The sequence below is a fragment of the Papio anubis genome, chromosome 8, assembly GCF_008728515.1.
Source record: "Papio anubis isolate 15944 chromosome 8, Panubis1.0, whole genome shotgun sequence".
Taxonomy (NCBI): Eukaryota; Metazoa; Chordata; class Mammalia; order Primates; family Cercopithecidae; genus Papio; species Papio anubis.
Window position 1 is genome coordinate 107,741,050 of NC_044983.1, and position 21,097 is coordinate 107,762,146.

Here is a 21,097-nt window from a genome sequence, read left to right on the forward strand (position 1 = left end):
TTATATACTTTAAATCTTAGCAAACAAAATTGACCTTGAATATAAATAATCAGAATAGTTATAAAACAAACCTATCTTTGGAGTTTTTGAAGTATATTTTATTCTTCAGTACTGGATTCTTGTTTATACTATGTTTTTGTTGGGGACACATTTAAAACATGCACATCACACCAGCATACACTGTCCTGAAAATATGAGGATCCCCAATTGAATAATAAAAGAATTGATGTAAAAACAATACTATCTTTTTATTTCTAGTTTACATTATTTCTGAAAATGTGTACATGTTGATTAAAAACTAGAGTAGACAAAAATGAAACCAGGTGCTAGTAAAGTTCTGCGATTAAGTTTCTTTAGTTTCTTTTAAAAACAGGGAAATGACTATTTAATCTAAGAGATGTAACTTTCTTTTCAAAGATGTAGAAGTGCCTACCTACTGGTGAGTAGACAATATTTTATTGACTTTTAAAGACATTTTCAATGACAATTTAACTCTATAACACGTTGTTTTCAGGGTTTGCACATAGCAATGGATTATTTGATTATATTACTCATCTGTTGCTTATTTAAATAATGCATTTTTTCTGTAGTTACTGACTTGAACACTCAAACATCTAGCCTATGCATTCTAACACAGCTAACCTACACTTCATCCTTCTCTGCAAATTATAAAAATCTTCCTGAAATATTTTGTAGAATTCTGCACTGTTTCCTGAACTCTGATCTATGAAATACACTGAAAAGAACCACAAAACAAATCAAGTGCAGTTTAGAGAAAAGCAATGACCTAAAGCAGATGATGTTATTGCAAATACTGGTTAAAAATAATTGAACATTTTGCAAATGGCATGTACTGTGCTCAATGCGTTAAATAAATTACATCTCATCAGATTCCTGATTCTTGGTAAAAAGTCAAGAGGCTGGACAATTATATCCTCAAATGAAAAATCTCGAGCAAGTAACTTTATCAAAGTTACCAGTAAGTAAATGGCAGAACTGGGATAAAAATCAACCTCTACTAACCTCCAGATTAGTCGAGAGAAACAGAATACAATCCATAGGTCAAAAGTATGCTCACTCTCACCACTCCTACCCAACCTAGTTCTGAAATTCTTAGTCAGAGCAATCAGGCAAGAGAAAGAAATAAAAGGAATCCAAATAGGAAAATAAGTCAAATTATCTCTCTTTGCTAATAATATGATTATATACCTACAAAACACCAAGGACTCTGCCAAAATGTGCCTAGACCTGACAAATGACTTCAGTAAAGTCTCTGGATACAAAATCAATGTACAAAAATCTGTAGCATTCCTATACACCAATAATGTTCAAGCTGAGAGCCAAATCAAGAGTGAAATCACATTTACAATAGCCACAAAACAAATAAAATACCTAGAAATAATCTAACTAAGGGGGTGAAAGATCTCTACAAGGAGAACTACAAAATAGTGCTGAAATTAGTCACAGATGACACAAACAAATGGAAAACTATTCCATGCTCATAGATTGGAAGGGTCACTATTGTTAAAACAGTCATATTGCCAAAAGCAATCTACAGATTGAACACTACTGCCATAAAAGTACCAATGTTATTTTTCACAGAATTAGAAAAAAATTCTAAAATTCATATGAAATCAAAAATAAGCATGAATAGCCAAAGCAATCCTAAGCAAAAAACAACAAAGCCAGAGTCATCACATTACCCATTACCCAACTTCGAACTCTCCTATAAGGCTACAGTAACCAAAAGAGCATGGTACTGCTACAAAAACAGACACAGAGACCAATGGAGCAGAATAGAAAACCCAGAAATAAAGCTGTACATTTACAAGCAAAGTTGACAAAAATAAGCAATGGAAAAATAATTCCCTAATCAATAAATGGTGCCGGGATAACTGGCTAGCCATATGAACAAGAATAAAATTGGATTCTTGCCTTTGATCATATATAAAAATTCACTCAAGATGAATTAAAGATTTAAATGTAAGACCTCAAACTATAAAAATCCTAAAAGAAAATGTAGGAAATACCATTCTGGACATTGGCCTTGGCAAATAATTTATGACTAAGTCCTCAAAAGCAGTTTCAACAAAAACAAAAATTGACAAGTAGGACGTAATTAAACTAAAGAGTTTCAACACAGAAAACAGAAAATAAACAAACAAACAATCAACAGAGTACACAGACAACCTAAAGAATGGGAGAAAATATTCACAAACTGCATTTGGCAAAGATCTAATGCTTATAATCTATAAGGAAATTAAATAATACAACAAATAAAAAACCAGTAACTCCACTAAAAAGTGGGCAAATAACATGAACAGGCATTTCTCAATAGAAGACAAGTGCCCAAAAAACATATTTTAAAAATGCTCAGCACCACTAGTCATCAGGGAAATGCAAATCCAAACTACAATGAGATACCATCTCGCATTAGTCAGAATGGTTATTATTAAAAAGTCAAAAAATAACAGATGTTGATGAGGTTGTGGAGAAAACGGAACACCTATATACAGTTGGTGGGAATGTAAATTAGGTCAGCCACTATGGAAAACAGTTTGGAGATTTTCCAAAGAACTTAAAACTACCTGGACAGGTACAGTGGCTCATGACTGTAATTTCACTTTGGGAGACCAAGGCAGGAGGATTGCTTGAGGCTAGGAATTTGAGACCAGCCTGGGCAACATGATGAGACCCTGTCTCTAAAAAAAAAAAAAAAAAAAAAAAAAAAAAATTCTAAAAAATAAGCTGAACATTTTTTGTAGTGACTGTGTCTGCACAAAAATTTTTTAAAACACCATGACTGTGGTCTCAGCTACTCAGGAGGCTGAGGTGGGAAAATGACTTGAGCCAAGGAGGTCGAGGCTACAGTGATCAGTATTTACACCACTGCACTCCAGCCTGGGTGACAAAGTGAGATGCTGTATTAAAAAAAAAAAAAAAAAAAAAAAAACAATAAACAGAACTACCATTCAACCCAGGAATCCCGGAATCCCATTACTGACTGGGTATATACCCAAAAGAAAATAAATTGTTCCACCAAAAAGACACATGCACTCATGTTCATCACAGCACTATTCACAACAGCAAAGACATGGAATAACTTAGGTGGCCATCAATGGTGGACCAAATAAAGAAAATATATTACATACACATCAGGGAATACTATATGGTCATAAAAAGAAGAAAATCATGTCCTTTGAAGCAACATAGATGCAGCTGTAGGCCATTATCCTAAGCAACCTAATGTGGGAGGAGAAAACCAAATACCACATGTTCTCATTTATAAATTGGAGCTAAGCAGTGGTTAAACATGGACAGAAGGATGGGAACAAAGAGGAAGAGAAGCCAAGGCTGAAAAACTACGTATTGGGTATTACGTTCAGTACCTAGCTGACAGTGTTATTTGTACCCCAAGCCTCAGTGTCAAACAATATACTCATGTAACAAATCTGCACATGTAGTCTCAAATCTAAAATAAAGTTGAAATTATAAAAATAAATAAATAAATAGATCAAAGCATAATCAATGCCTAAGTCAGAAAATTTACAGTGAAAGATTTTCCTAGCATTTTTTTTTCAATGTGCTAATTTTACAGATGAGGAAACTGAGACCCAAAGATATCAAGTGATTTGCTCAGCTTCATACAGCTTTTAGATTACACAGCATGTTGCCTCAGTGGGAAAACTGTCTCATGGCAATTCCTCAATCAACTGTAGATGATGCAAGTTGGGGTTTAAAAAAAATTGAAGGCATAAATTTTTATAGTTATTTTTGGTCTCATATTTTTGAAAATGCTGGTGAAATTTCAACCGATTAAAAAATTAACACAGGAAAATTTATTTTTTTTATTCATCAACAGTTTAGTTTTATTCGTAAAAACCACCTTAGCCCCATACTCTAACCACCTGAGCTCTACACTGGAATTATTTGGAAATGCATCCAGACAGCATATAATTTCCTAAGTAAATGTAAAACAAAATTTGGAAGCCAGAAAAAAATGTGGAGAGGATTATGTTTGAAATATTATAGAAGAAAAATGAGTGGTAGAGAATTGAAAGAATATATCTAATAATATGCTTTGTAAGTAGGTAAAAACTATGAATGTGGGCCTCATTTTTCAAACAAGAAATCCACAGAAAATTATAGCAGAAATCAGCAAAAATGAAGGGAGATAAATTGGTAAGTTTTAGAATTTAGCAAATAGGTATGAAGGTCAATCACCAGACAGACAAAACTTAGTAGCAGTAGTTTGTAGAGCTCAGGTTTCATTAATTAACTGCAATAAGCACTGAGTAGAAATAAATGGTTCTAGGAAATACTACTAAGAAATCATAAATGTGCTTTCTGAAGAGAGGGGAAGCTTATTATCTAAAGAAAATAAATGGAAAACATACCTGTTTAGTAGAACAAAATATACTTAAAATTGTATTTCTTTTTTTTTTTTTTTTTTTTTTTTTTTTTGAGACAGAGTCTCGCTCTGCTGCCCAGGCTGGAGTGCAGTGGCCGGATCTCAGCTCACTGCAAGCTCCGCCTCCCGGGTTCACGCCATTCTCCTGCCTCAGCCTCCCGAGTAGTTGGGACTACAGGCGCCCGCCACCGCGCCCGGCTAGTTTTTTGTATTTTTAGTAGAGACGGGGTTTCACCGTGTTAGCCAGGATGGTCTCGATCTCCTGACCTCGTGATCCGCCCGTCTCGGCCTCCCAAAGTGCTGGGATTACAGGCTTGAGCCACCGCGCCCGGCCAATGTCATTCTTCTTAAAATTAACCAACGAGAAAACAAAATGTTGAAAAGCTATAACTATTACATTTCTTGTTTGATGCTTACAAAAATGTTACGGTTTAGGGTGGGACAGATATAATTATCTCTTTTTTAAAGATGAGATGTCAGAAAGAATAAATAACTTACATGAGATTACACATAAGGTATATAACTAATACTGAACGCTAGATTATATAGATAAGAATTTTGTCCTTTTACTGTAGGGTACATGTTTTAGGTTTGAACAAACATGCCTAGACACAAACCCTCACGAAATATGATTACAAACTCAAACATGATGCAAAAAAAAAAAAAAAAACCAAAAAGAGTTATTAAAGATAAAGAATACAAACATTAACTTATCAGTCAAATATGACTTATAAAATGGAGGTGTTCCAGAGAAATTATAGGCCAAATTAAAATTCAAATATAAATATCTTTTACAAAACTGATTTATATGTCACAAGATAATATTATGTGATATTCATTAATGTTTTCTCCCTCTACCCACAGAACCTTGGACTTTGCATCCTTCTTCGAATAGGATTCTAATTCTAGTGCACCTACTTCATTTTAGAAGTAACAGAAGAGAAGACACAGTCAAATTCGAACTTCAAAGGGGAGGTCTGGGCATTAATATTGAAAATAATTGGACATATGCTTGGTTAGTCAGATGGAGTTTTTCCTCTGCCCTATTTCTTTTGTACCACCAACACCCTAAATAGAAATTTCCCTGCATGGGGAATGGAGTGAAGAGAATCCACAGGTGAGTGTGAGAACTGGATTGGTCAGAAACAGTAAGCCTGTAGAATTTTATTGAGAATTTACAGTCCAAACTGAATTCTTAAAAGGTATAATGCTACCAGCATCCTATAGCATGCTCTGTGACCCATATTTCATGCGGACTGATATTTCAGTTAATTCTATGGAGAAATGTCTTTTAAAGCTCTTGTATGAAATGATACAATTCTCATATCACAAATTGAAATGTTCAAGAAATGTAATTTCCCGTCTTATCCAGAGTTTTATCTAAATGTCTAAAATGTAGAGAATGTCAGGCCAGAGTAAAGATGAGGAATTTGGGAGCAGGGAATAGGTGAAGAGGAACTGGGACGAGGCTAAAATGAAGCATTTAGGCCTCCTCATTCGTTTCTAATCTCAAAGTGTCAGCCCAGAGTTTGTGGCTCCATACTCCTTATCTTAACTGTAAGATACCTCCTGGACTAGCTTCTCCCAGCTGCATATGAATGTCTAAATGCATAGGATTGTGTCAAGATTGATGCTTACCCACATTTTTTCCAAGAATGGAGGAATGATCAACTAAGCAAACATTTGGTTAATGATTAAGCTAATACCTTGGTAAACAAATATGGTAAATAAGTATCTGGAAAAAAATATAAAAACAGTCCTCCTCACCCAGGATAAAGGATTATTTAATTCATTGATTAATTCAATTGTTTGCATTTTCATTAAATACATATCGAGATTTGTTTTAATGTGCAAAAGATTGTTGAGCTCTTTTATTATTTTTTCAATAATAAAAAATACAACATTTGATCACAAAGAGATGACACATTAGCACAGTATTTTCACTGAGCTTCAACTTTGTAAAGAGAGTCCCACTCAAATCCACACACACACATGCGCGCGCGTGCGCGCGCGCGCACACACACACACACACACACACAGAGAGAGAGAGAGAGAGAATATCCATACTGGCATATTAAAGACACTTAACATCCTTAGAGAAAATAAGCCTAAAATCTTTCAAATTTTTTAAATCCTGTGTTTCCAAATTTTGCTGGACTTTCTCTCCCTGTCCTCTCACCCAGGTGTGTTAGTTTAGCCTCCCAAAATCTTGAGTAAAGTTCGTTCAGTGAATTCTAAATAAAGAAATGTGTCTAGTGTAGATAAGAACATTTCTTCCAGCTGTAGTAGTTTGATATAAATCTTTCATTAGTACATCAAGCTACTTCCTGATATCCTTAAATGTCAATAAACTTGTGACTATGATTTTTAAAATAATTATGCACTTTTGTCCAAGGAGTAGTTATTTCCACCAACAAGAAGGGTTCTAGGCAAAAGGGCAAGACTGCCAAGTTTGCCGGATATTCTCTCACAAAAAAGTTGGAAATTGGTATTGTGATTTACAAATCAGTCCCTTTAGGTTTGATGACTGGAAAACAATGTGAACCTGTCTCCTGAAGTGTGAATACTTTCTGAGGTAGCTGACAACGCTGAATTTCTGAAACTGCAAAGCTGGTGACTGGACACTGAACAATTCGTATCTCATTGGACACTGAATTCGTATCTTAAGTCCAGACACCAGGAAGGGATTTGACAGCGGTTCTCATGGCCTTTGTAATATCACTTGCTCCTTTCTACTCATGTGCCTGCTGCCATCATTAGAGATCATGAATTACACTAGAATATTGAGATACACACATACTCAGACACATACACAAATCTCACTCATCCCTACTATCTTCTACAAACAATGAATGTTTCCTCCCTTCTCCACTGCCTAAATTAATCCCCTCATTGTTTCTCATCCATGCCTCTGGAACAACCACCCTCTCCCTGCCGCAAATAATATTAACTAAAATGTCCAACAGACTTTGTTAATCCTCTGCCAAATAGCTTAATTAGTTACTATGGTACACGAGATACATTTCAACCTCCTTCTCATCCAATTTTCAGCATAATGCAGACTTCACTCATCTCCCTAATCTAAATTTGATCCTCCTGTTATTCTTTCTCATTATACATTGTTTTTTTTCTTCACCCTTCATGCTCACTAACCAAATTTGTGCTCATAATTGTGTGTGTGTGTGTGTTGTGTGTGTGTGGGGGGGAGTTATTCAATTATGTTCACAAGGTAACTCTCAAAATATTTAATCAGTATGACATGGGTACAGACGAGTCAGAAGTGTTGCTAGACTGGGGAAGGGCCAGCAGCCAGAGAATTATGGAGCAATTTTAGAGATTGGAGAAGTGGCTATTTGTCAGTACATGTAAATGTTTCAAAATTCTAACAACTGAAAATTGTTGTACCAGTAAGTACCAGGTGAATATTATCCCTGGGTTATCTGACTACTGAATTAGACAATATACTAACAAGAACAAATAAGCATTTCTGTTTCATTGGGCTCTAGGTAGCCTCAGTCTAGCAAATAATTCTCTGAAGCAGAGTGAGAATGCAATAAGCATTTGTTGAATTGATTTAACATGGCATACAAGGCACTTCATAATCTGGTCTCTGCCTTCTTTACCAGTTTCAGGCATACTAGTTCCTGACTAGTACTTTGCTCTTCAACTAGAGATAAAAATATATAGTCCCTTTCAGAAAACATATGCCGTATCTCTACATCTTTCCTTGTGTTGTTCTTTTTGGCTGGAATGTCCTTCTCCAGCTAACAATTACACATTCACTAAGACTTAGGTCACGTGCCGTATCATCAGATAAATGTTTCTGTCATGGTCATCCGCATTTCTGAAATCAGCCACCAGCCTGCCTTAGGTGTGCCTTCTCTGTTTACCCATAGCATGCTAACAAACTGTAGTTTCCCACATCATAGTTTATAGCAGTTTCCACATTCTTCCTGAGTAAACTGTTTAATTTTCTAATTCCTTTTCCCGTGATCTCCTGGAGGGCAGGAACCATTGTTTACATAACCTGTACATTCAGATTCTAGCTCAAGGCTGGGTGTATACACACAGTTTAAATAAATAATTGATCAAATTAGTGAATAATTGCCACTTACAAGCAATAAAATATAGATCTTTACCCACAATGAGGTTAGAATTATTTATAGCATATTTCTACAAATTTAGAGATAGTAAGGAGAAGCAAAGGGGTTAAGTAAAAGAGAAAGCGGCCACAAAGTTTCCATACCCCTACACTAAGAACAGAAAACATGCTAGATTGAAAGTCAAATTCAATCTACAGCTGAGTTTTATTTAGTCCATACTGTGTTTCAAATGTTATAGAATTAAACTACCTTCAAGAAGGCATGGATTTTAGTGCACCACTGCACACACCATCCCATATTATCTCTGTCCAGATATTGATCTCATTTATGTTATTTACCACTGACTGAAAGCTTTTAATTTGAATTTTAATTGGCAAACTCTGTTATAATAAAATAAACATTATAGAAGATTGAAAAACATTTGTTACATAAAATGTTGCTAAAAGAAGTAGCATAATAGATGAAACTTTGATAGTCTGGTATTTTAGTATAAAACATAGTTTCAGTGAATTTGGAAAATATTCCAGTTATATCTCTGTTTGAGTTTCTGCTTCTCAGCAAAAGCAGGTAGGTTGAAATGTTAAGGGTTTATATAAGCTGTAAGAGAATACTATCCAAATCCCTCTAATTCAGAGACTAGAATCACAGATTTTTAGTGTGTGATGTGCACCATGTGTTTGTATACCAAGCACAAAATAAGCACTATCAATCTTTTAACCTATTTGAAATATAATTTATTGAGTTTCCAAATATATTATTTCAAAATGCAAATGTTAGCCTTTGTTAAGTCTAAAGTAGGTAATTAAATCATGTGAGTCACCAAAACAGAAAAAAAAAAAAAAAAACCACCAAACATGTGTATTTTAATTATAATCAGCACTGCATTGCAGTGTTAAACAATTAGAGATCATTATACTATCCTAAAACATCAGTGTGGATAGTGTCAAATATGATGACTATTCCTTGTTTACAAAAGACTCTGCCTGTGGCATACTGTGTGCTTTTGTAAATCATTTATCTTCTAGCTTTAATCTGTCATGGTATGAAATATTACAAATGAGATTCTGCATGACAGAATAATGAAATACTAAAAAAGGCTGTATATAATGACTTCTCCATAAAAAGTTTTCCAGAAAAAGTAATGCATCTATATTTATATATATGTATAACTTTTTCTTTTTATTATTTCAAATATTTTTCCATATCAACTTCTTAAAGAGAAGAGCCACAATTTTATAGTGAAACTTTGCAAGAAATGTTTACTCCCTATATGAATATTCAGGCTTATGCAAGGAATCATTTTGTGCCTAAATACCAGTAGGGAAACAAAATAGAAAGTCAATTTTCTAGCATTTGTAATGAATTGAAAAATGCAAAGTTCTCTTGGACGTATTTATTACACTTTAATGATAAGAGTGAGAAAGTTAAAAATGACCATCACGGATATTCTGATGCATTAAAAAAGAGAAAAGAAGAAAGAAATAACAGAGAAGAATGTTGCATGCCGTTGTTACATAACTTATCTTACTTTTGCAGAAAAATAAAAGATTCAGAATTTAGGATAAATTTATAGTTATCTTTGGAATTTAATGAAATTACATGAATCCATGCACTGTAAGCAGATTTTTGAATTTCAGAAAAGCTGGTGGAACTTTCTTATACTTTAATTCTCTAGCTTCCACTAGCATACTCTTTAACAAATTCAAAAGTAGATTTCACCTATTTTTTAAATGAGGAAATACCTTGGGGACAAAAGGTTTTATATTATACATCAAGAAAATGAGGACCAGAAAGCTTAAGTAATTTGCTCAAAGTCACACGGCCAATTAGAGGTAAATGACTACAATCCAGACCTTTGGATTCCCCAGTTCACCTTGTTTCCCACTATTCCACAGTAACCGCTCAATCTTCTCTTCAATCAGTTTACAATTGTTACCATCATTGACTTTATGACTTTGAACCTCATGTCAAAATAATCTTCGGCAGCTTTATGCCACCTGGTATTAAATAGCCTAACGGGACAACTGTGGAACTTATCATATTGGTAAAATGAAGCAAAAACTAAAAGCAACCATAAATGAGAAAAGTACGAATATGTTGAAACATCATAACCCCTGTTTAAATAAATTGTTGTAAAACGTCTAGCTTTGTGTTCCTGCACCATAGTTTTCAGCTTTATTCTGAATTATTAAGCATAACTTATTTTCTATAACTGCCTTACAACAACAGAAATATGAAACATCAACATTGACGCTTATACACAATGAATGTGAATAGATAACCATCATATGAATCTAATAGATCATTTGACAGTTATTTTGAAAATTCAGCTAATCACATTCTAGAGCATATTATAGTGAGATTCTTGCAAGTTGAAAGGAAATAATTTTGCTTAAAATGGAAAGATAATATAATAACAACAGATATATATGACGTATATGATATATGATACACATATAAATTACAACTTATATTAAAACATGTGAAATCATTTTTAATGCTTAACTATTGACAACTTACAAGCCCTGCCACTCCCCCTTCCCCTCTGCCTCATATCTGGGCAAGCTGATTAGGTCACGTAAGTGCTGCCTCTTTACCACCAGTGGTAAGTTTAAATCATGCAAGCATTCACCTGCACACAGAAACTCTCACCCCACTGCTACTCCATAATCACAATAAAACTCCACAGTCAATCTCCTTTCTCTGCTGTCTCATGCATTTTGAAACTGGCAGTTTGCCTTGCTCTCCCTAGAAAGTCTCATTTTGTGAGTAACATGGCTTTTCATACTTCCTTGTGCTTATGTGATATCAGTCTTGAAATCCAAACCAGGGATGGGCGCGGTGACTCCCAGCATGTTGGGAGTCCCAGGTGGGTAGATAACTGAGGTCAGGAGTTTGAGATCAGCCTGGCCAACATGGTGAAACGTCATCTCTACTAAAAATACAAAAATTAGCCTGATGTGGTGGCGAGCTCCTGTAATCCCAGCCACTTGGGAGGCTGAGGCAGGAGAATCACTTGAACCCAGGAGGTGGAGGTTGCAGTGAGCCGAGATGGTACCATGGGGCGGCAGAGGGAGACACCATCTCAAAAAAAAAAGTTCCCTTTTCTTTTCAATTGCTCCAAATCTAAAGAGTAATGACAAATAGTAAACACAACTTTTGAATAAACACATATATTGTGAATATTTGTCATTGTTAGATAAATTCAGTATTTAGAAAAGAGTAATAGTTGGTTTTGATGCAATTGTACTGTTAAAAAGTGAAGTGTCATATACTTTAAGTAAAAAATACATAAAAGCCTTTATTGATCTTCTTAAGTATTCATTCATTACAGAAAATGTCATACTGGTAAAAATAAAATGCCAATAAACTGGTTTACTGATTGAACGAGCAAACAAAGGTAAACTAAAAATAATCTTTCACTAAAATATGGAGAAAATTAGTGGCAATAAATGACTGAATTAAGCAAATATGGAGAAAATTAGTGGCAATAAATGATTGAATTAAGCATAAAGAGAGGTAACCACAACATAGACTGTGTTGCTGAATAGTTAAAAAAAACCTCACAGACATAAGATCAAAGAGCAAATGGTCAAGTATATGTGTGAATTTTAAGGAAAAATATACACAAAATGAACTGCTATTATTTTTAACATAAAAGATGAGAATAGTTACTTAATTTTTCATATGCAAGTCAAAACTACATTAGTAGGTATTTAAAAGTTCAGATGTCCAACAGAAAAACATATATGTATACATTTAGAGATAGTATGTATGCATCTTATTTTCAATCCATTGTTTTACTTTTTTCTTCTAAATTACAAGAAGACTTAAATTCTCAGATTACCTTTTACAGGTTAATAATTCATGCAGAAATGTAAAAGATGTGATATTGCAAAAACAAATCACACTTATTAACCATTATGTAATTACCCAAGTCTATCAGCCCAAAATAAAATACATTTAGTGAATATAATAAGAATTGATGAAATCGTTGCTACTTATCACTGTTTTTAACATAATACTATAATAAAATTACATATTTTTAAAAATTATAATCTTATAATGTGAGTAATATCCTAAGGAAAGATGTTTCTAGGTTAACTGGAAGAAAAATACTTCAATGAGAAATAGGAAAGATAGTGGTGGTGAATAAGAAACAAACAAAATACATTTAAGTAGGAAAAAAGTTCAAGGTAGTGGCAGCTACTTTTTTAAAAAGCCTCTCCTACAGCAATATGCAAAAGGGTTTGGTAACTCTGTATACCATTTGCACATAGTAGACTAAATTGACAACTAATTCGGATGATATAGGGATTCATAAATTTGAAACTTATACAACCAAGAGACTGTGCCAATAATAAAAGATAGGTGAGAAGGTAGATTACTGGGGCAGATGTAAGGTTTTTATGCCCATTTTGAACATACCAAGTGTGAAAACTAGTCTTGGGAAAGAATAAGCTCTATACACTAATAAATATGCCTTCAGGGTGTGTCTTCTAGGAGGTAGAGCTATCTGGAATGCTAAACACAAAATTAAGTCACCATCGACTATACTGGATATCCTCAGGATGTTTTCAACAAATCTGAATGTCAGTTTGCAGTCCACACAGCTGATGCACGCTTTATACAGCAACTTATATTAAGATTTTCTACATAAAATTATATATATATGTGTGTGTATAGATATAGATACATAGTTTGCCCTTTATAGTAGATTGAATAGTGTTCTCCAAAATTTATGTTCACCAAGATGTCCAGAATGTCACCATACCTAGAAACAGGGTTTTTGCAGATGTAATTAGTTAAGGATCAAGATGATATCATATTAGAGTAGAGTGGGCCCTAAATCCAATAAGTGGTGTCATTGTAAGAACAAGAGAAAACAGAGAGACACACAGAAACAGACAGACAGGAGAAACGGTCTTATAAAGAGGGAGTCAGAGATTGGAGTAAGTCAGTTATAAGCCCAGGAACCTCAAGACTTGCTGGGAGTCACCAGAAACTAGGAAGAAGCAATGAAGAATGCTTCTCTAGAGCCGACAGAGGAAGTGTGGCATTACTGACACATTGATTTTAGGCATCCAGCCTCTGAACTGAGAGAGAATAAAATTAAGCCACTAAGCCTGTGGTACTTTGTTATAGTAGCCTTAGGACACGAATATGTCCTCTGTTACACATAATTCCTAGAAAGTAAGAAGAGGATGATTGAAGAGAGATGGAGGTGGGAGAATAGGAAGGAATGATAATCCCAACAATATTTCATATGACTATTTCAATATTTCATGTGAAAGTAATCCAGATATCATGTTGCTAATTGCAAATTATTTCTTCTGAATTATAAGGAGGTCTTCCCTCTGTTTTTAAAATTTCATCTCCTCCAATTGCCTGAAGTTTTTTTTTTTTTTTTTTTTTTTAACCAATTGATACACCTCATATCTTCAGCTTTGTCTTCTCTACTGTGTCTTTCTCTTTGGGCTTTAAATTAAAAACCCCAGTATCTGCTGGAGTAAGAGAAAATAAACAAAACCAAACATTATCTGCCGATTTACACTCTACTTTGACTGTCATCCTATATATTTATGTTTCTCCTCAGCCAGGATTGTTGAGATAGAAATCCACACATTTATTCCCAAATTTTACTAATTCCTCCCTCCCTGAAATCTTATTTAGACTCCTATACTCTAGGTATAAGTATAATACATATTAACAAAAAAATTTCCCTCTGACAATGTTAACAGTTCTCTTACATTCTAAAGCATGTTATCTATACCAAATGAAAAGTAAAATAAAACTGGTCTTCCATGTTTCTGACACTTAAATATAATTCATAAAGTCTTAAGCAACTAAACCACAAGAAAAAGCAACTGGTGATTAAACATTGAAAAATGAAGAAAAATTAAATATATTTTATTGATAGATAAGTAGGATTTTTTAAATCCAAAAAGCCAAATGTAATTCGTCTTATATGTAGAACGAGGGGAGTAAAATATTAATAAATGATATCCAATTGATCCATAACTGTTATTTTTCTAAGAATAATAAAACAAGTAGAATCCTGCAGGATGAATATTGCCAAAATCTGACCCCAATACCTGAATTCAAATGAAATTCAGTGATGCTCATGAAAACATTATGAATTGACATTTGTCTTATTTATAAAAACTAAAAGATGGCAATTGACTCACAAAGAGTATTTACTCAATCAACCAGTAAAGCGGAGTAATATGCACATATTTATTAGGTTGGTGTAAAAGTAATTGTGGTTTTTGCCATCAAAAGTAATGGCAAAAATAACTTACAGGCATTTAATTCTACACCAGGCAAAAAAAAAAAAAAAGTAATTTGGTATCACATGGCCTGTAAGAAACACAAGTAGCTCATCTGGAATTATCTGAAATAATCTGTTATCTCTTCTTACCTTGAAGGACTAAAAATGTTCTGTTAGAGTTTTCAGAGACAATAGTCATATGTAAAGTCATGTAGATCTTTCGTGGGTGATTTAATTTATTTTCATGTGTAATGTTGGTTATATGTTATTTTCTTTTTACATAAGGATGTTAGAGCCTTAACCCATATGTAAAATGCAATCCAGTCAATGCACTGAGTGTATTTGACAGACATTGTGCTAAATCAGTGGTTCCCAACCTTTTTGGCATGAGGGACAGGTTTTGTGAAAGACAATCTTTCCATGGGATGGTTTCAGTGATCTACTTCAGATTATCAGGCATTAGTTAGGTTCTGATAAGGAGTGCACAACCTAGATCCCTCACATGCACAGTTCACAACAGGGTTTGCACTCCTATGGGAATCAAATGCCACAGCTTATCTGACAGGAGGTGGAGCTCAGGCAGTAATGATAGCTCACTTGCCACTCACTTCCTGCTGTGCGGGCCAGTTCCTAACAGGCCAAGGACCAGTACCAGTCCATGGCCCAGGGGTTAGGAACCCCTGTGCTAAATGATGTAAGAGTCATGTTCTAAGAGCATCTGCATGTAAAAGATATAGACGAAGGAAATATTATAATTTGAGATAAATGACAGTAAAAGAAAAAAATGTGGGAAGTGATATGTGATGAAGTAATACTGAAAAGTAATAAATATAGCTCAATGTGGCAACAGAAAAAAAATTATGGCAAAGTGAGAATGAGAGGAAGCAGAAGCAAAATAGAAATCTGATTTGTAGAGATTCAGTAACTACTGCTTGACCATCTCTCATCAAAGAGGTAAAGGAAGGTAATAGGAAGGTAATAGGAAGAAGTCAACAGTCAGTATTTATTTACTTCCACTATCCTACTCCCAGAAAATTGTAAGGGATTATCAGATGATTGAATAGCCACTGGGATATAAAACCCAAAATATTTGTTTTCATGCTTTAAGTAAATAACACAAATAGTTGTTTTATTTTAAAAATGCTATTTTTAAGACCTTAGTTCAATCCAATAATGTAGGTCATTTAATTTAACCTTTTTCGGGGGTGGAAGAGGGGACAGGGGATGTTTTATATGAATGTGAACATAAAGAAGAAGGTGTATATGTGTACTTGTGTATGCATATGACTTACTATGTTATTATGCCAATCACTCATATACATCAAATTATTATAAAATAACCATATAAGGTGTATTTGCCATTGCTACTTTAGAGATGTGTAAGGTTCAGGCTGACAATGTGACTTGTTCAATGAAAATAGCAAGTAAGTTAAGTTGAGCCTTAACCCAGAAATCTGACTTGAAAGCTGGCATTTGTTAACCCAATGATATTAAGCATGAAGTATGTTAGACATACTTTACATGTGTATGTATCTCTCTCATTTACTGCTCACATCTCTAATCTACAAACAAAATGATACCAAATTTATAAATAAAGAGGCAGTCTCAAAGAGATTATGTAACTTGTTCAAAGGCAGTTAGCTAACATGTGACAAGGCTGAAATTAGAATACAGGTGCTTAAATATATATGTAACTTAAAATGAAGAATGATGCAACATTTGTAAAATAAAATTAGTTTTTTACTAATAAATCAAAGTACACTTTGTTTTGTCCACAAAAAACAAGAAGATTCATTTAAAAAATAGTTTTAAAAACCAACTATTATTGGCTCAACATAGCAGTTTTTTTTTAATATTAAGAGGATTAAATTCAACTTATATTAACCCTACAAAAATATAGATTTCATTCTTTAGGAATCTGTTAATTTACTTTTATTTCAATTAGTAACTTTTCTTTCTCTTTTTGAGCATACATAGGCTACAGTAATACATCTCCAAGGTGACCAGCATGTCTATTTGTCAGGACACTAAATGGCTAATTTTCCTCTTTCTCATTCCTTTGGCCACATGGCATCCCAAGAATAATAGGATAAATAATGGCTTCCAAAGAGGACTCAGAGAGCCATGAAGTTTTCTGAATAATAATTGTTAGGATTCTGTCAGCAACCATGTAACATTTTTTTTTTGCATCTGGGGAGCATAAAACTCTCTAGCAAAGGAAGGACTCAAAAGGCAAAAAAATAAACACAATTAAGGGAATGATATTTTTCTTTCTAAACTGTCATTCTCTTCACTATCAAAGAGCTCACCTTTGATTCAACCGATCGATACGCTAGGGGAAAAAAATACTTTGTAGAATACAAAAACATACACTTTGCTAATGCTGGCATCATCACTCTATTTAAATGTTAAAATAAAAAGTTTAGTACTTCATTTCTGATGACAGTGCTCTCAAGTAAGTTGAAGATCTTGGACTTGTTTCAGAAGGATGAAAAGGAGGATATATAGGTATCTGGTTATAAGAAATTGGACTGGAAGCATCAGCTTATTTTATATCTCAGCAGCAGAAATGTTAAGTCAAGATGTTATGCAACCATCTCTAATGATAAAATCCATGTCCTTCTGCTGAAATACTGAGTCATCCAGACCCAGACATTCCTTATAGCTATAACAAATCCTTTACTATGTAACACAATGCTGTAAATCAAATTGTAGAAGTCTATGAACTTTACTGCTCTCTAAATTTCCCTTGCCTATCCATCCATGAACAGAGCTTAATCTGGGTTAGATCCAGCTGGATCTCAGAACCAAAACCTTTAGAAGCCAGATAAGTGACTTCTAAGACGTGTGATCAGAAAGATGTGAAGGCAGCAAAGGACACATTGTCTTCTTAGTGCCGATGCAGAATAGATTGTCAGGTTGACAAGATGAGCTGAAATGTCCTTTGCTGTCTTTTTGTATTTATTGCTGTCCCTGAAACTAGATGCTTAAAACCAAAAGCTCTTCTTTCTGGAAATGTGTTAATAAACTATAAAATTGATATGATTGTTTTGTAAATACTTTTATTACTATTGTAATAGTTCAATATTTGACTTAATACATATTTTACAGAGCAGCCTTGGCTTTATGCTCTGGCAATTTCCCATTTTATAAAATTCCAATATGAAGGCACTTGCAAGGTTACTGATATACTCATTTTTAAAAATTAAAAACAATCCTGTTTTCATTTTTGTATTGTTGTTCACCTGTGTACTTGACTGTAAATTCAGATTGAGTAAGATGACCTCAAAATTATATTATTACAAAACCACCATCTAAAAAGAATTGCAAAGTAAAATACTTTATGGATAGTAGGTATTTTCATTTAAAAATTTTGAATAGCATGTAGTGAAAAATAAGCATGTCTGGATGAAATACTACATAATGAGTCGAATCTTACTTACCAAACTCCTTTGGAACTGCTATAGAATAAACACAATTATGTCCCACACTGTAATTTTTTGGATAGTTTGGTGATAGAACAGTGCCTTCTGAACCTGTTGAACGACTTCCACAGGGTGCTAGGAAAAAATGGTGAAAATATCATTTTTAGAAAAAAGTTTAAAAAAATTCATACCATGGTTATCTTCTTCATATAAAAATATATGGCTACTGGAATTTAAGGTGTATAATTTATTTGCAACTTTTAATAAGATCTTCTAGTGTTAAATATTTAAAAAATAAAAAAGTGTATAAACAAAACTTTATAAGTATTCAAATTTCCTGTTCTCAGAAACAAAGTATGTAATATAACAATGTTGTAATGGTGTTATCTAGAAATATAATAATGGTGGCCTAGCTTTCATTTGTGATGAGAGTGTGAAATTGATCATCTTTTTTATAATAATGATAAATTAAATATGCAAGTGGGAAATTGTATTACTTGCCGACAGGCTTTGAAATTCTACTCAGATTCAACAGTATGTGTGAGACATGAATGGCTGTACAAACAGATTCACCCACTCATCTAAGTATTCTACTTTCTCATCAACCTTTATCTGTATATATAATTTACCTTGAAATCAGAGGAGTTGTTGATGGTGACTTGAGGCAGACTTATTGGCTACCTCAGGCCCAAGGTGGTATGTTAAAAAAAAGAGAAAAAAAAAGAAAAGATGAGGGTGAAATTAATGTTTCTGATAAACTGTAGATGGAGGTTATTCACAAGATGGGGGATGCATTAGGATTCATAGTTCTAGAACTCAAGAGAGACTTGAGCTAAATGGAGATTTAATATAGAAAGCATATGGATGGTAACTGATATTCTTTAAGTGAATAAGATCACTCTGAAAAGTATGCAGAATGAGAAAAGATGGGCAAAGAGGAGGTTCTGGGAAACATCAAAGGTTTAAAATCAGATAAAGAGTGGCTGACTCCAGAGAAATTGCTCTCCTGGGGGCCAAGGGAGAAGAGTTTCAGTGAAAAGCAAGTGTTCAAAGAGGTAAATGTTGCAAAGTGATTAATAAATGAAAAAGAAGTCTGAAGTCTGGGTTGACTTGGCAATGTGGAGTGTAAGACTGGAGTTTTTCTGCCCCAGGTCTATAGTTTGCATGAAGAGGGATTTTTTTTTCTTTTTAAACACCTTGCCAGCTGACCCTCCTCCTTCACCCTTTGAGTACCTTTCTTCAGATTAGGAGCCATCCTTCCTGCAGAGCACATTGTCTGGTGTGCTCTTCTACACTGTAGGTTTTTTAGTGTGCCTTCTGAGGGTAGGGCTGTGCCTGTTGCAGACAGCTAGTAGGAAGCCCGCTGTCACTGCCCCTCATATTTTACCAGTATTAAAGCTGATAGTTTGATTTCCTTTGAAGTTTTGCAGGAAGGACAGAGTATAATTTATTACTCCCCTCAAACACCAAAAGGAGTTTTTCTGGTGCTATTAGTAGAGTAGTTTCAATTAGAGCAGCTCGCTGCAAGTTATAGCAAGGAGGCCAAATCCAGACTGTGGACCAAGAAAGGTTTTTTACATTTTTAAAGAGTTACAAACAAAACAAAAACTACAGAAGAATATTCAACAAAGGTATATGTGGCCAGCAAAGCCCAAAATAGTATCTAGTCCTTTACAGAAGAAGTTTGCCAACTCCTGAACTAGAGTGGGGTGGGGGCAAGTAGGGGAGGCTAGATTACAGTTGGATGAAGAATAAATGGTATATAAACAAATACAAAAGTAACCAGAATTATGAATATAAATGGGAGGGAAACGTATAAAGTAGTTTGGAGATGCAAAGTTGAATGAATGTTTTTTGTCGATTTAATAGGGAGGAAGGAATCATTACACAAGGAAAATCAGGATCATTGACCTAGAAATAAGATCAAGAACAAAAGTGCAGTGATTTCCATTAGCTTTCAGTAGTGGTTTACCTCTGTGACTTGAGAAAAGGAGATTAGAAATAGATAGGTGTAGCCTTCATACTGGGACTTTATTGAAGTTAATGTCTGATTTTCCTTTTAAAGTGCACTGCATGCAGTGATGAATTAGGTACCTCCAGAAGAGTTACGACAGTTTGAAAAAGTAAAAACTTGTGATTAATTATTGGTCAAAGTTTTAAAATAGAGCAATACAGTATATTTAAAAAACACACACACACACACACACAACACAAAAAGGATGTTGTATTGAGTTGAGTGACTAATGAATATTCTGCCTTTTTTCCTTAACGTTCTATAAAAAGGTAATAAATACTTAGAATGAAACACACTAAAATTAGAATTCTCTAGAAAAACGCAAGAAATTGACAGTGATTATAATAACCAAAGATGCATCCCTCTCATCACTCATTATTGTTTGAGATTAGAGCAGTCAGGTGTTATTCTTATTTCAGTACTGATAACTTTATTCAACTGATAATGCTACTGATGAGAGAATCATTCAAGAATGGGCAGTATGTCTCATGTTAATTTTCTTTCTGATTTTAAGGTGTTCCAGAATTAAAATTATAATACTTTGAATGAACATGACAAAAACTATTAAACTCTTATTTTTATATTTGGAAAGTATGAATAGAAATGGAAACTTCTAACTCAAGTTCAGTTCTGTGACTTAGTCATGAACATTGTGCCATCCTATATTAACATGTGTCTGACAGCCAGAATTTGTTTTATATATTTTATTTTGTATAATTGACATTTAGGACAGCTTTTATTAAAAATCATATTTAGAAATATGAAGGTTCTTTTAAATTACAAATATATTATAAGGTTAAAATTTAATCACATGGTAGTATTATGCTAGATTCTGTTATTTGTACTTGTAACCATAATTTTCTGTTTATTCTG

General features: G+C 33.9%; 1 protein-coding gene across 6 annotated transcripts in view; it reads right to left on the reverse strand.

Moving 5' to 3' along the window:
* Positions 1–21,097, reverse strand: part of CSMD3 (CUB and Sushi multiple domains 3) — a 1,287,556-nt gene that overhangs the window by 223,581 nt on the left and 1,042,878 nt on the right. For all 6 annotated transcript variants that reach the window (XM_021942876.2, XM_031650139.1, XM_031650136.1 and 3 more), the window contains one exon: positions 18,229–18,345. In XM_021942876.2, coding sequence (XP_021798568.2) covers positions 18,229–18,345 — 117 coding nt within the window. The remainder of the gene's footprint in view (positions 1–18,228; positions 18,346–21,097) is intronic.